We start from the raw sequence: 13,631 nt of genomic DNA on the forward strand, positions 1-13,631 counted from the left end.
AGTTACCTTTGCAATAATGACTTCTTTCTTCAGAATCTTCATAGCATAGTATTTTCCACTTGCCTTCTCTCGAACCAAAATAACTTTCCCAAAAGTGCCTTTACCTAGTAGTTTCAAATAGTCAAAATCATTCATCGTCTGAAAAATATAAATTAGAAAACCATGATGAAATAGTTGAATATTACTTGCTTGTATAAACGTGCACCATACACTTGATACTGTTCCTACCAATTTCTAGACCAATTTCCAATGAGAAAACAAAACAAAACAAAACAAAACAAAACATACTTCCATTGACTGTCTGTCTCTTCAGCAATCTGGGATTCCAAAAATAATTTATGTAATTTTCAGAGTTTATAGAATTTATTTTGAACCTAGAAGTGACAAGAGATTTTTTTAAAAGTACAGTATTTTCAAGTTCTCAGGTTTTCTTGCTTTAAGTCGTGCTACCTCAGAAAAAGTGATATTCAAAAACACTCAGTTTTAAATATAACTAAAAAAATTTTCGAAAAATTAGGAGAAAGGAGTAAAAATAAACCAACCAAACAACAATAACAACAAGAAAAACCTGTAACATGCAGGTAAACTGGTCAGGAAGATAAACACAAAGATAAAACTTATCAATGTGAACTGAGAAAGGTGACATCAGTACAGAATCTACAGGCATTAAAGAGACCATGAGAGAACAGACAGCTCTATGGCAGTGAGGAACACTGAGATGAAATGAGCAACCCTCCTAAGCCTCAAACTACAAAAGCTCTCTGAGGAAGTATTAAGTAAGCTGAACAGCCCTGTGTAAGAGCTGAATTTATATTACATTTTTACAATAAGGAAAAGCCTATACCATTTCGAGAAAAAAGGCACCAATTCTACACAAGCTCTTCCTGAAAACTGAAATGGTAGAAATACTGTTCAATTCACACTATGATATTAAAACCAGACAAAGATATTGCAGTAAAACTACAGTTAATTCCCTTCATGTACATACTTACAAATTTTTAAATATTTCATAAATGAATGCCTACATGAAATTTTAATATCTCTTGCCAATAATTTTGATAATTTATCCAAATGTCAAATTATAACATCTTAACATATGTAGTTCAAAGGAAAAAGTAAATGTCAAAAAGATAGAAGTAATGTATACTTATTAATTCAACTAAAATTCAGGCATATAGCTGCCCACATGTAGAAAACAGTTACAAATACAGTAATTTAGAAAAATAATAGATAACTAGTCATATTTAATTCCACTAACAGCTTTAAAAACTCAGATGTTAAGGACCAACCTATCAGACTCCAAAGATGGCTGTCTGATTCCCAGTAAGTAGTAGTCTGTCTCACACCTTCCCTTTCTCTCCCTTTCTCCCTCCCCAACTCTCAATTTCTATCTGGCTAGCATTTTTAATAAATTTTAAAGAAAGATTATACATACATAATTTCCCCCATTCCCTTTCTTCTTCCTAGTACCTTATCTCAATCTTCCATTGTCTTTCAGATGCACAATTCTTAAATTGTCTTTGATTAAATGTCTATAGAACTACCCTTTAGGCCTGGCAATTAATGTTTTCTCTCTCTTAGGAACTCTCAAGAGACAGCTTTCTTTCTGTGTGGAAGCTAAGGCTACCTTGTTGGAGGGAAAGACTATGTACTGAGACCCTGGCAAATAAATCACATGCACAGAGAAACTGTGCAGAACCACAAAGATAGGTACCAAGTGCAAAAGAAAACACCAAACCCTGAGACATAACAGAAAGTTTTCTTTGGATTTTTCAGGGCCAGAACATGGGCAGCCTAAAATAATGTATTTGAAGATCTATGTAAGAAGTGCAAAATAGCACAGCTAGCAACAAAACCATAAGAAATAGCATGCTGCTATTGTTTCTAGTATTTCTACAACAATAAATAGGTAAAAGGCTCATAATTAGGCAATAAATTGATTTTCTTGTTCAACATGGTATATATAAATCTCCTCTTTATTTTTTATCTAAAAGCAATAAAAATGACATGTCACATACTCAATGTTCTAAATGTGGTTGTCACATACAAAGACCACTTTATACTGAACCACTTTAAATCACTGGAATCATTCATTATTGAGCAGCCATTGGTATAAACACCTTCTATATACTCCTGTAATTTAAAAGTATTTTCAATTACCACATACATTTAAATACATATGTATGGAAATTATATATGGCTAAGACCTCAAATCACAAATATATTGAAAATATTTCTATCAGGTCAGCCTGTAATGGAGACATGTACTCTCAAGTACTTGTGAAGCTAAGTCAGGAGTTTTCTGAGTTAAAGCCAATATGGATAACAGCATGAGTTCAAGGATACTCGAGACAACTTCGAACATATTAAAATTTTGATGGGGACTAAGTAGAGAGAAATATAGCTCAGTATAGAAGATTCACATAACAAGTGTGAGGTCCTAAACTTTATTATTTTTTTTTTTTCGAGACAGGGTTTCTCTGTGTAGCCCTGGCTGTCCTAGAACTCACTCTGTAAGACCAGGCTGGCCTCGAACTCAAGCCTGCCTCTGCCTCCCGAGTGCTGGGATTAAAGGCGTGCGCCACCACGCCCGGCCTAAACTTTATTTTTAAAATCAAGTTTTAGTAAATGATTCTAAGACAACCTGTAGAAAGATGCTTAGTTAGTTTTATGGGACAAAGCAGGATGCTAACTATAACCATCAATACTGATTCTATATTTAGTATACATAAATACAAAATATGCCCCTCAGTTTAGGACTCACAACCCTATGAGTTAGATACTGTAATTATCCCCATTTTGGTAATGAGGAAGCTAAAGGATGAGTCAGAAATTCTACCCAGGTATTAACTCAGGAATCTTCACATTCTACTATTTTACAATGTTAACCTTCTACTGATATATGAACCAAAGAAATGCTACATAGTGTACACAGTGAAGTTATACATAATGCACAATTAAAAGACTTTGATATTTGAGTAAGATATTTAACTTTATCAGATCACTCAACTATAAAATGGCACATTATTAGACATACCTCAGATGACTTTTAAATGTATAAGTGCAAAAGTACTGCTCAAAGTCTACCACAAAATAAGCATAAAATAGATGCTTACTAATGGCAATTAGTGATAATGATGAATTACATTCAACTTAGTAATTATAAAAAGGAAAAATATATGATTCAGTTATTATCATTTATAATCAGTCTTTACAAAAAATAGCTTTATATATTTTCACTATTGTATATTGCTAAAGTGTGTCTCTATTCATTCTTTTTGGTGATTAATGTCTATACTTATATTTAATATCCTCCCATCCATCGGATGTAGTAGATTAAGTTACAGTGTTACTAACATACCATTTTCAACTCCTGGTTTAACAATATCTTACTGATCTGTTAAGCATATATTTAGAATTCCAGAAAATTAAACAGAACAGAGCTGGTATCGCTTGGCTTTTATTTATTTATTTTTTTATCTTTTTTTTTAATTAGGTGTTTTCTTCATTTACATTTCCAATGCTATCCCAAAAGTCCCCCATACCCTCCCCCCCCACTCCCCTACCCACCCACTCCCACTTCTTGGCCCTGGTGTTCCCCTGTACTGAGGCATATCAAGTTTGCAAGACCAATGGGCCTCTCTAGGCCATCTTCTGATACATATGCAGCTAGAAACATGAGCTCGGGGGGTGGGGGGTCGGGGGAGGGGGTACTGGTTAGTTCATATTGTTGTTCTACCTAAAGGATGAGATAAAGGGGAATTTGATTCATATTTACTATCACACTCAATCTTCAAGTTAGATACATCTATGCAAAAGGAAATTTCTCATATGAATAAATGGGTAAAGATAGGTTATGTTCATCTTCCTGACTGAGAAAGCAATTAATAATGACTCAGCTACTCCAATCAACAACCACAAAAGAGAAGATGGGACACACACATATATATATATGCATATAAAATATATATATATTGCATATAAAATAAAGTGCAGGAAAAATAAAAAGACAGAAAATGTTCATAAGCATCAAATACAGAATGATATTTTAATTAAAGAAAAAACTTCACATAGTGAATTAATTCTCAAAGTTGTGACTATATCATTTCACTGGAAGAACACACATCTCAAAATTTTTAACCCAGAAATGTTCCTGACTAAAGGAAAGACGGGCAAAGAGTGGAACAGAGACTGAAGGAAAGGCCATCCAGAGACTACCCCACCTAGGGATCCGTCCTATCTGCAGACACCAACCTTTCCCTTCCTCCCCCAACACCCCCACCCCCACCACCACACACACTATTGCTGATGCCAAGATAGCATTTGCTGGTATGGCTGTTCCCTGAGAGGTTCTACCAGCACTGGACCAATACAGATGCAGATACTCACAGGCAACAGTCGGACTGAGCCCAGGGCCCCAGTGGAAGAGAGAGGGGAAGGACGAAAGGAGCTGAAGGGAATTGCAACCCCATATACAATATCAACTAACTGGACTACCTAGAGCTTCCAGGGACTAAACCACCAACCAGAGTATATACATGGAGGGAGCCAGGACTGCAGATACATATGTAGCAGAGGATGGCCTCATCAATGTGGGGGAGGCCCTTGGTCCTGTGGAGGCTTGATCCCCCAGCATAGGGGATGCTAGAGCAGTGGAGGAGCACCCTCATAGAGGCAAAGGGAGGCAGGAAAGGGTGGATGGGATGGGGATTGGAGAAGGGGTAACTGGAAAGGAGGATATCATATGAATTGTAAATGAATAAAATGATTAATAAAAGCAGAAAGGATTTGAGCCCAGGCAATTGAACTTGAAAGGAACTCTGATCACTACACTAACATCAGGTGGTGCGATTTGGCTGCATAGGAGCACTTAACATGCTCCTAAATTCAAAATTCCAATACTGCAAAATTAATTAATTAAACAAAACTCACAAAACATAATTGATAATACTTTTTAAGCATGCTTTTACCCCCTATCTGAATATAATTTACTAAGTAAATAGCAAATATATATTCAACACGCACATGTTAATGATGTGATTTACTACCAATTATCAAGTTACAGATTGGACAGCTTCTGGCCATTTTTTTCTTATATGTCAGAATTTTCAAATACGCAACCCCTTAGACTAGTTTTAAATATCATATATTACATAAAAATTATTTTAAAACTTTATAGTAATGAAAAATATTATTTACAATTCCTATAAAATTATATACTAATCTAGAGCACTGAGGGAAAAAAGGTTATGTTTGTCTTCTTCATTGGCTCATGAGCAGCAATTAAAAGAAAAGGTATTATTTACAGACTTCTCACTTTCTAAGTAGCTTTCGTTAAGGTTGAAAGCACAGGTCAGAAATCACAGAGCCATTTTTCCTTTTTTTTTTTTTTTAAAGTCCTTTTATTTACAAGTTTGAATTACACCAGCCAAGTGATCTTTGTAGTCATGTACATAAATTATTTTTCACAAAGGAGAACCAAGTAACAAGGGCCTGATTTTCTTACACTGTCTCCCTTAAGGAAGTTTTGTAGTTTAGATGAAGTTTTTCTTTTTTGCTTGCTTTTTTCTTTTATTTTATTGGATATTTTCTTTATTTACATTTCAAATGTTATCCCCTTTCCCAGTTCCCTCTCCAGAAACCCCCTATCCCATCTCCCCTCCCCCTGCTTCTATGAGGGTGTTCCCCTACCCACACAACTACCCACTCCTGCATCCCTGCCTTGGCATTCCCCTACACTGGGTCATGGAGCCTTCACAGGAAAAGGGCCTCCTCCTCCTCCCATTATGCCCAATAAGGCCATCCTCTGCTACACAGGCAGCTGGAGCCATGGTTCACTCCACGTGTACTATTTGGTTGGTGGTTTAGTCCCTGGGAGCTCTGGGGGGTCTGGTTCATTGATATTGTTGTTCTTCCTATGGGGTTGCAAAGATTTCCAAGTTTCCAAAATGTTGTTACCAACAAGGTAAAACGTTATCTAATAAAGTATATCAGTTACCACTCCTTTCTAAGTCCCACAAACATCCTGGACCAAAGCGCTGGTCAATTACTCTGTTGTAAGCAACAGGCACTTTAGGTTCACAAAGTTATACATACAATATGAAAGTTGGCTGCTGTCTCTCTCAAACATGGCTTTCAGCATATAAGAGTTTACTTGGGAGAACAAGTCATCATTATTATCTACCTTTCTTTTATGATGGGTTGTAGACGCATCCATCTCTTCTTCTCCTATATTATCAATCTGTGAGGTTGGACTACAATTCATCCTTTCCTCTTCTTGCCTCTGCAATCGATCGGCTACGGCTTGGATAGCTTCCGTCCACTCTTCTCTACAAAAATGAGTTCAATTTCTCATTAACAGAAGACAACAAGTTATTTTAAAACTGTTAGAAATTTTGAGATGAATGCAAATAACATCTACTGCATAGCCACCCTCTCTTCCAGCATCCCTAAAGATAATCTAAAATCCTAGGGTCAGAAGTAGCATTTACATAGGAACTGTATTATTTTATGCTCACTTGATATTGCACATAATGTGTTTGACTACACAGTCAAATAAACACACCCACATAATATAATTGAAGCTGCTTTGGGGTAACAATACCCCCCCAAAAAAACCCATAGACAATCAACAAAAACCTTGAATGCCAGACATGGAAAAGTTCCTTTGAACTATTGGTAGGAGAGTCCAAGAGACATCCAAACAACAGAGGAAGGTAAAACCATAGTGAAGAAACCACACACTTAAGACACAGTATTCGGGGTAATCAATCACATTCTCCCATGAAAGCCCATTCCCTGAGAACTACCTCTCACAGACCTAGAAGGAGCTATGTGAGCTGCCAAGCAAGAAAGCAATAGTCTTATCTAGCTGTAATGCCTATGATCCACAATAACAACCAAAAGAATATATTCTGAAAGGTGTAATAGTAGCACTGTAGTGGTAACCAACAGATAACCAACTTGACATAAGTTTCATTCAATAGGAGTTGTTTGTGCCTGGTATTGTAAACTCAACAAACTACTTGTGGCTGGTGAGGTCATGAACCTTACAAGAGAATCTACTATTGTTACTTTTCTAAACCAGTAGAACTTCTACTGCATTCTAAACAGTCATCCTTAAAAATAACAGGTAAGTGTGCTCTCATGTCTCCCTTATCAAAAACACTTCCATTTGCAGCAGATAGAGACTATTAATGAAAGCCACAATCAGTCAAAATTCAGAAAACAAATCAGTGTGTGCCCAACCCCAATTAATACATTTCAATACAACCCTTCTACATAGGCTCAGGGGAAATCATGGAAAAAGGAAGTGGATGACTATAGGAGCCAGAGGATCAGGACATTTATTGCTATATACTATCTTCTAAAGAAAAGAGGGTACACAAAAGAGAGGTGAGTATGGAAGAGGGGGATTAGATCTGAGAGGAGTTATGTAGATGAATAAAAAGTAAAAGAGTAAAATATATTAAATTCTCATAAATGTAATTAAACTATTATCTTAAAAATATTAATGATATCAGCAACCTACTGATTGGGAAAAAACTTCACTAACCCCCCATACATTAGGGGCTGATATACAAAATATATAAAGAACTCAAGAAACCAACCACCAAAAAAACCAAACAACCCAATCAAAAAATGGGGTATAGAACTAAACCAAGAATTCACAACAGAGGAATCTCGAATGGCTGAGAAGCACCTAAAGAAATGTTCAAAGTCCTTAGTGATCAGAGAAATACAAACCAAAACAACCCTGAGATTACACCTTACATCAGTCAGAAAGGCTAAGATCAAAACTTCAGGAGACAACACATGTTGGAGAGAATGTGGAGAAAGAGAAGCACTCCTGTCTGAAAGAACTGCAGGGATGGAAACAGAGGAGCCTGAGGAAAAGAAGGTTCAGCGACGGGCCCAAAGTGGGATCCAGATCCAGCTCAAAGGGAGACCCGGAGGCCTGACACTATTACTGAGGCCATGGAGTACTCACTAAAAGGGACCTATCATAACCTCTGTCAGGAAGATCCAACAAACAGCCCAAAGAGTCACATGTAGCTATTTGCACCCAACCAATGGACAGAAGCTGCTGACCCCTGTGGTTGAATTAGGGAAAAGCAGTCTCATTAACGTGGACCCCTGAGATCTCTTAGACATTGGGCCACCAACTAGGCAGCATACACCAGCTAACATGAGGCCCTAACACATATCCAGCAGAGGACTGTCGGTTCTGGGTTCAATCAGAAAAGATGCTCTTAACCCTCAAGAATCTGGAGGCCCCAGAGAGTAGAAAGGTATGGTGGCGTAGGGGGGGCTCGGGGATTGCGGGAACATCCTTGTGGAGATGGGCTGGGGAGGAGATATGGGATGTGGAACAGCTGGAGGGTGGACCGGGAGGGGAATGAAATCTGGAGTGTTAAATAAATAAATAAATAAATAAATAAATAAAATTTTATAAAAAGAAAATATGGGAAAATAAAAATTCAGTTAAAAGCTATTGAAACCACAATTAAATTTTATTTGCACACATCCTACCTATGGATAAAATTATTTCCCTAAAATTTGATGCCTCCTTTTTTTAAGGAAGTATTTTTACTAAGTTTACCTACTGAACCATCTCAATGATGCCTCAAACTAAAAATAAATTTAATTGTACTTTTATTCTTGGAACATATTCTTGTTTTGTGGCACTTACTTGGTTTTAGCATTTTAAGTACATGAGTCCATTACCCCCAATTATTATTTTACTCAATGCTTTCCCATATCATTTTTTTCTCTTATAATGTTACCTTTTGCTCTGTCTGTTGCTCCCTTGGAAAAAAAAAACTTTATTTTCTCATTCACTTTTGATATTGAACAATCTTACTGGCATAGAAATTGTTTTTTGTACTTTACCCACTTGCAAGTTATAGAACTTCTGATATTGGGTTTTGTATCTTTAGACATTTTAGAAAAATTTCAGAAACCATTAATTTAAGTTTTTCCTCATTCTCTCAAAGCCCTTAAGAGTTCAATGGCATATCTGTAAGACCTCTTCGTTGTCTAATCCTTACCCTACATTCTATCATATCGGTTTTTTATTATCTGTGCTGTCTCTGCATACTTCATGCTGGATAATCTCATCTCATTGGTCTTGGAGGACACTAATTTTCACTGGTGAGAGGCCTAACTTATAATTAAAACCACTACTAGCAATTGTAATTACAAAAGTTTTGCCTGTTTTTTCCTCTATGTTTCTCTTTTATAATTCCTCTCCACTGAGAATTCCCTGGCCTTAAGCACATTGATCATACATGCTTAGCACTTTTAACCACTGTAAAATAATTCTATTATCTAGAGCCCCTATGAATCTAATTCCATAGCATTATTTCTCTTTGTAGTCTTAACCATATTGTCTTAAATCTCTGGACATATATTTTAGACGATTCTTAGACATTATATATAAAACACTAGACAATTTCAGACCTAGTTAGATGCAATGTAACTGCTTAAGACTATTTATTATAATTTCTTCATATCTTTCTGACAGTTCGAGGGTCAAGCTGGTAGTGACCTACAAGCTTACCCCCTGCAGGCTAGCTTTCACAGTATTAACAGGCACAGAGCAGGCTACTGGGGAAGAAAAGTCTTACAGTATGAACTCTGTAGCTACAATAATCAGCCTAAGAAGATATTCTCATGGTTGCAATAGTGACATAACTGTCAGGAGACACAGGTGAAAACTCATGTCTGGTACTGTAAACATGGCTAAGGATCTGTTGCCAGGTAGTTTATGAGCACTAAGAGAGAAAGTACAATTAACATTTTGCTAAATAGACACACTACTAAACTATATTCTAAACACATCTTTATATTTGATAACACAGCCTTAATAAGGGAAGCTTCTTTTATATAGTGAGTTGAAATTATCACAGAGATTCATCTTTGGCCAAAATGTAGAGAATAAGTGACTGTGCATGGTGCGCTTGTCCATAAACGTGGAACATCTAAATCCACCCCTTCCCCACAATGCTCACAGAATAATGACAAACAGAGAACAGAAAGATTATTAGAGTCACAGGTAGGGAAGGATGGGGAGAAAGAACACTGCTTGCTGGACCTGACAGGGCTGCTGTACTCATGAACTCCCAGCAACTGTGGTTGCTTCTATAAGATAAAGCCAGTCAACACAGCAGCATGGACCGGAAGGAGATTGTGAGGCCCCACTCCCAGCTGAGAAGCCTGGGCAACTGAAGGCTGCTGGGGAAAGAGAATGCATTTTTGTGGAGCGCCGCTATCTCGTAAACATCCTGTGCTGAGTCATTTCCTCAGTGCTATCTCGTAAACATCCTGTGCTGAGTCATTTCCTCAATAACAACTCGTAAACATCCTGTGCTGAGTCATTTCCTCAATAACAACTCGTAAACATCCTGTGCTGGAAATCCCCGCCCCGGGCAGCTCCGCCTCAGGGATGGGGCAATCAGTGTTGAGCCAATCATGGCTTGCCACGTCCGAGGCAGGGAGAATTTCTTATAAAAAGGAGGGGCTCGGACTGCCTGGGGTCTCCGGTTGTGAAGCTTATGCTCTCCCTCTCAAGACGCATAAAGCTTGCTGCAGAAGAACCCTATTGTGTGTGGTGTCCTTATTCGCGGGCGAATTAGAGAACACTCACATCTGGTGCCGAAAACCCGGGAAAACAAAGAACATCGTGAGCACCGTCGGAGATCCCTCGGTGACGGGGAGGGTCCAGAACTGCAGGAACTACGTCTCGGAAAGGTATGCCTGAATTTTACCTGACCCTTTCGCACTCCCTTCAACTAACTGGGCCGTGGGAGGGATTGCCCGAGGCTTTAATTATCGTCTTCGTGGCTTTGGTTGTATGGTTCCTAGCCCGAAAGAAAGGGCAAAAGGTTTTAGAAGCTATGCAGGAAGGTATGTCAGAATCCGAGCGTAGTGAGAGGATGGGTGTGCGCACAAAAACCGTAAAAAAGGCAAAAAAGGGAAGTGAAAAAGGACCTCCCGGGAGAAATAGAAAGGGAGAGAAGGGGAGCAGCAGGCCCGGGTTATATCCGACCCGAGAACTGGCTGCCCTCCACCTAAGAGATACCTCGGATTCTTCTGAAACCGAGGATAGTAAGCTGACCTCGGAGGAAGAGGGCGAGTTAGAAGAAGAAGCAGTTAGATATAAAGGAGAAAGGTATCACCCAGATGAAGGCGGGCGACCTGAGTCAAGTAAGCCCGCGTCCGGTGTCTTCTCTAAGGATAGGAGATTGTTGGCTGCCGCCATTCCCTCCGCTCCCCCACCTTATGAGGCCCGGTCATCCACAACTTCCTTTTTCCCCCAAAGGATCCTCCGCAAGCTACACTTAGCGTTTCCTGTTTATGAACAGGAAGGGGGGAGAATCTACGCTCCTGTAGACTATAGTCAGATAAAAGATCTTGCAGAATCAGTAAGAAAATATGGTCCCAATGCTAATTTTACTATTATGATTCTTGAAAGAATGGCACAAACTGCCATGACACCTAGTGATTGGCAAATGGTGGTTAAGGCTGCCTTGCCTACCATGGGACAATACATAGAATGGAAAGCCTTGTGGCATGAGGCAGCCCAGTCCCAGGCCAGGGCCAACGCAATAGCCCTTACGCAAGAGCAGCGGGATTGGACATTTGACCTTTTAACAGGCCAAGGCCCGTGGGCCGCAGATCAAATTAATTACCATTGGGGGGCGTACGCCCAGATTTCCAGCACAGCCATACGGGCCTGGAAGTCACTTAATCACAAGGGAGAAACCACCAATCAGCTTACAAAAATTGTTCAAGGGCCCCAGGAGCCCTTTGCCGACTTCGTCGCACGCATGGTGGAGGCGGCAGGAAAAATCTTTGGGGACCCAGAGGGGATAGGACCCTTTATTGAGCAACTGATTTTTGAACAAGCCACCCAGGAATGCAGGAATGCCATTGCTCCTAGAAAATCAAAAGGGTTGCAAGAATGGCTAAGAGTGTGTAGAGAGCTTGGAGGTCCACTTAGCAATACTGGCCTCGCGGCCGCCATCATGTTAGCACAAAAGCATCCTCCACAAAAGAAGACCGGTGAACGGACCTGTTTTAATTGTGGTAAGCCTGGACATTTCAAAAGAGATTGCAAAGCCCCAGACAAGAAAGGGGGGGTCTTGACCCTCTGCACGAGGTGTGGTAAAGGGTACCACAGAGCAGATCAATGTCGCTCAGTGCGAGATATACAGGGAAGGCTTTTGCCTCCATTAAATGTTCCTGCTCCCAATGTGTCAAAAAACGGGTCACTGGGCCCACGGTCCCAGGGCCCTCAAAGATATGGGAACCGGTTTGTCAGAACATCCGGGATGGCGGAAGAAGCGACCCAGGAAGACCCACAAGGGTGGACCTGCGTGCCGCCTCCGACCTCCTACTAATGCCCCAAATGAGTATCCAACCAGTACCTATAGAGCCAATGTCACCTTTGCCCCCTGGGACCATGGGCCTTATCCTCGGACGAGGATCACTCACCTTACGGGGCCTAGTGGTCCATCCTGGGGTTGTTGACCATCTACACTCCCCCGAAATACAGGTCTTATGTTCCAGCCCCAGGGGTGTGTTTTCCATCAGTGCAGGAGATAGGATAGCTCAATTGCTGCTCCTCCCCGACACCCTCTGGGAGGACTCCCCAGGCCCCAGTCCCAAAACGATGGGGTCGTCAGGAACTGATTCAGCCTACCTTGTTGTATCCCTGAATGAAAGGCCCAAACTCTGCCTCGAAGTAAATGGAAAAAGGTTTGAAGGTATTCTTGATACCGGGGCAGACAAAAGCATTATATCCACGCACTGGTGGCCAAAAGCTTGGCCCACTACAAAATCGTCCCACTCTCTACAAGGTCTGGGATATCATTCATGCCCTGCCATAAGCTCAATGAGTTTGACCTGGAAGGCTCCTGAGGGACAAAAGGGTAAATTCGAACCTTATGTGCTCCCGCTCCCAGTAAACCTTTGGGGGAGAGACATTATGCAACATTTGGGCCTAACCCTGTCCAATGAAAAAATCGTGTCGGAGGAAGGGTTGAACAAGGCAAAAAACATAATGCTATAATTTCACATATGCCGCTAATCTTTCTAAGAGTTTGTCCCAACAGCTGCTATATAATTGGACGTCTGATTTTGATCAAACCCTCCAGAAACTTAGATTGGCCATCGTCCAAATCAATTCCACCAGACTTGACCTCTCCTTGACCGAAGGCTTTTCGTCATGGATTTCTTCTGCTGTTTCTTATTTTAAGGAATGGGTGGGGGTGGGTTTGTTTGGAATTCTCCTTTGCTTCGGATCGGTATCTAGCTTATGGTTAATTTGCAAATTATATAAGAAAAATAATAGAGACAAAATCATGATATCCCAGGCGCTTGCTGCCTTGGAGCAGGGGCAATCTGCACAGGTATGGTTGGCGGCGCTTAAACAAAATCGATTTGCACCACTGGTCGCTGGCTGCCCGCGCTTTAGCGGGTGAGCTTCAGCAGCCCTAGAGGATTGTAGAGCAATGCATCGCACAGGTGGTCCCCCCGTCCCACCTGGGGAATATGCCGTCTAGTGGGGGTTTCCTGCCCTAGTCTTCCCCTCCTCGAAAAAATGGCAGAGGGACAGGTCAGAGCAA

At 40.2% G+C, this 13,631-nt stretch overlaps 1 protein-coding gene across 4 annotated transcripts in view; it reads right to left on the bottom strand.

The window, feature by feature from the left end:
- Akt3 (AKT serine/threonine kinase 3) overlaps nucleotides 1-13,631 on the bottom strand; it is a 241,042-nt gene that overhangs the window by 79,230 nt on the left and 148,181 nt on the right. For all 4 annotated transcript variants that reach the window (XM_021162759.3, XM_085843271.1, XM_029481052.2 and 1 more), the window contains 2 exons: nucleotides 6,185-6,329; nucleotides 7-138 (listed from right to left, as the gene is read on the bottom strand). In XM_021162759.3, the coding sequence (XP_021018418.1) occupies nucleotides 7-138; nucleotides 6,185-6,329 (277 nt within the window). The remainder of the gene's footprint in view (nucleotides 1-6; nucleotides 139-6,184; nucleotides 6,330-13,631) is intronic.

This window comes from Mus caroli, unplaced genomic scaffold, assembly GCF_978045245.1.
Source record: "Mus caroli unplaced genomic scaffold, Mus_caroli_1 scaffold_1, whole genome shotgun sequence".
NCBI lineage: Eukaryota > Metazoa > Chordata > Mammalia > Rodentia > Muridae > Mus > Mus caroli.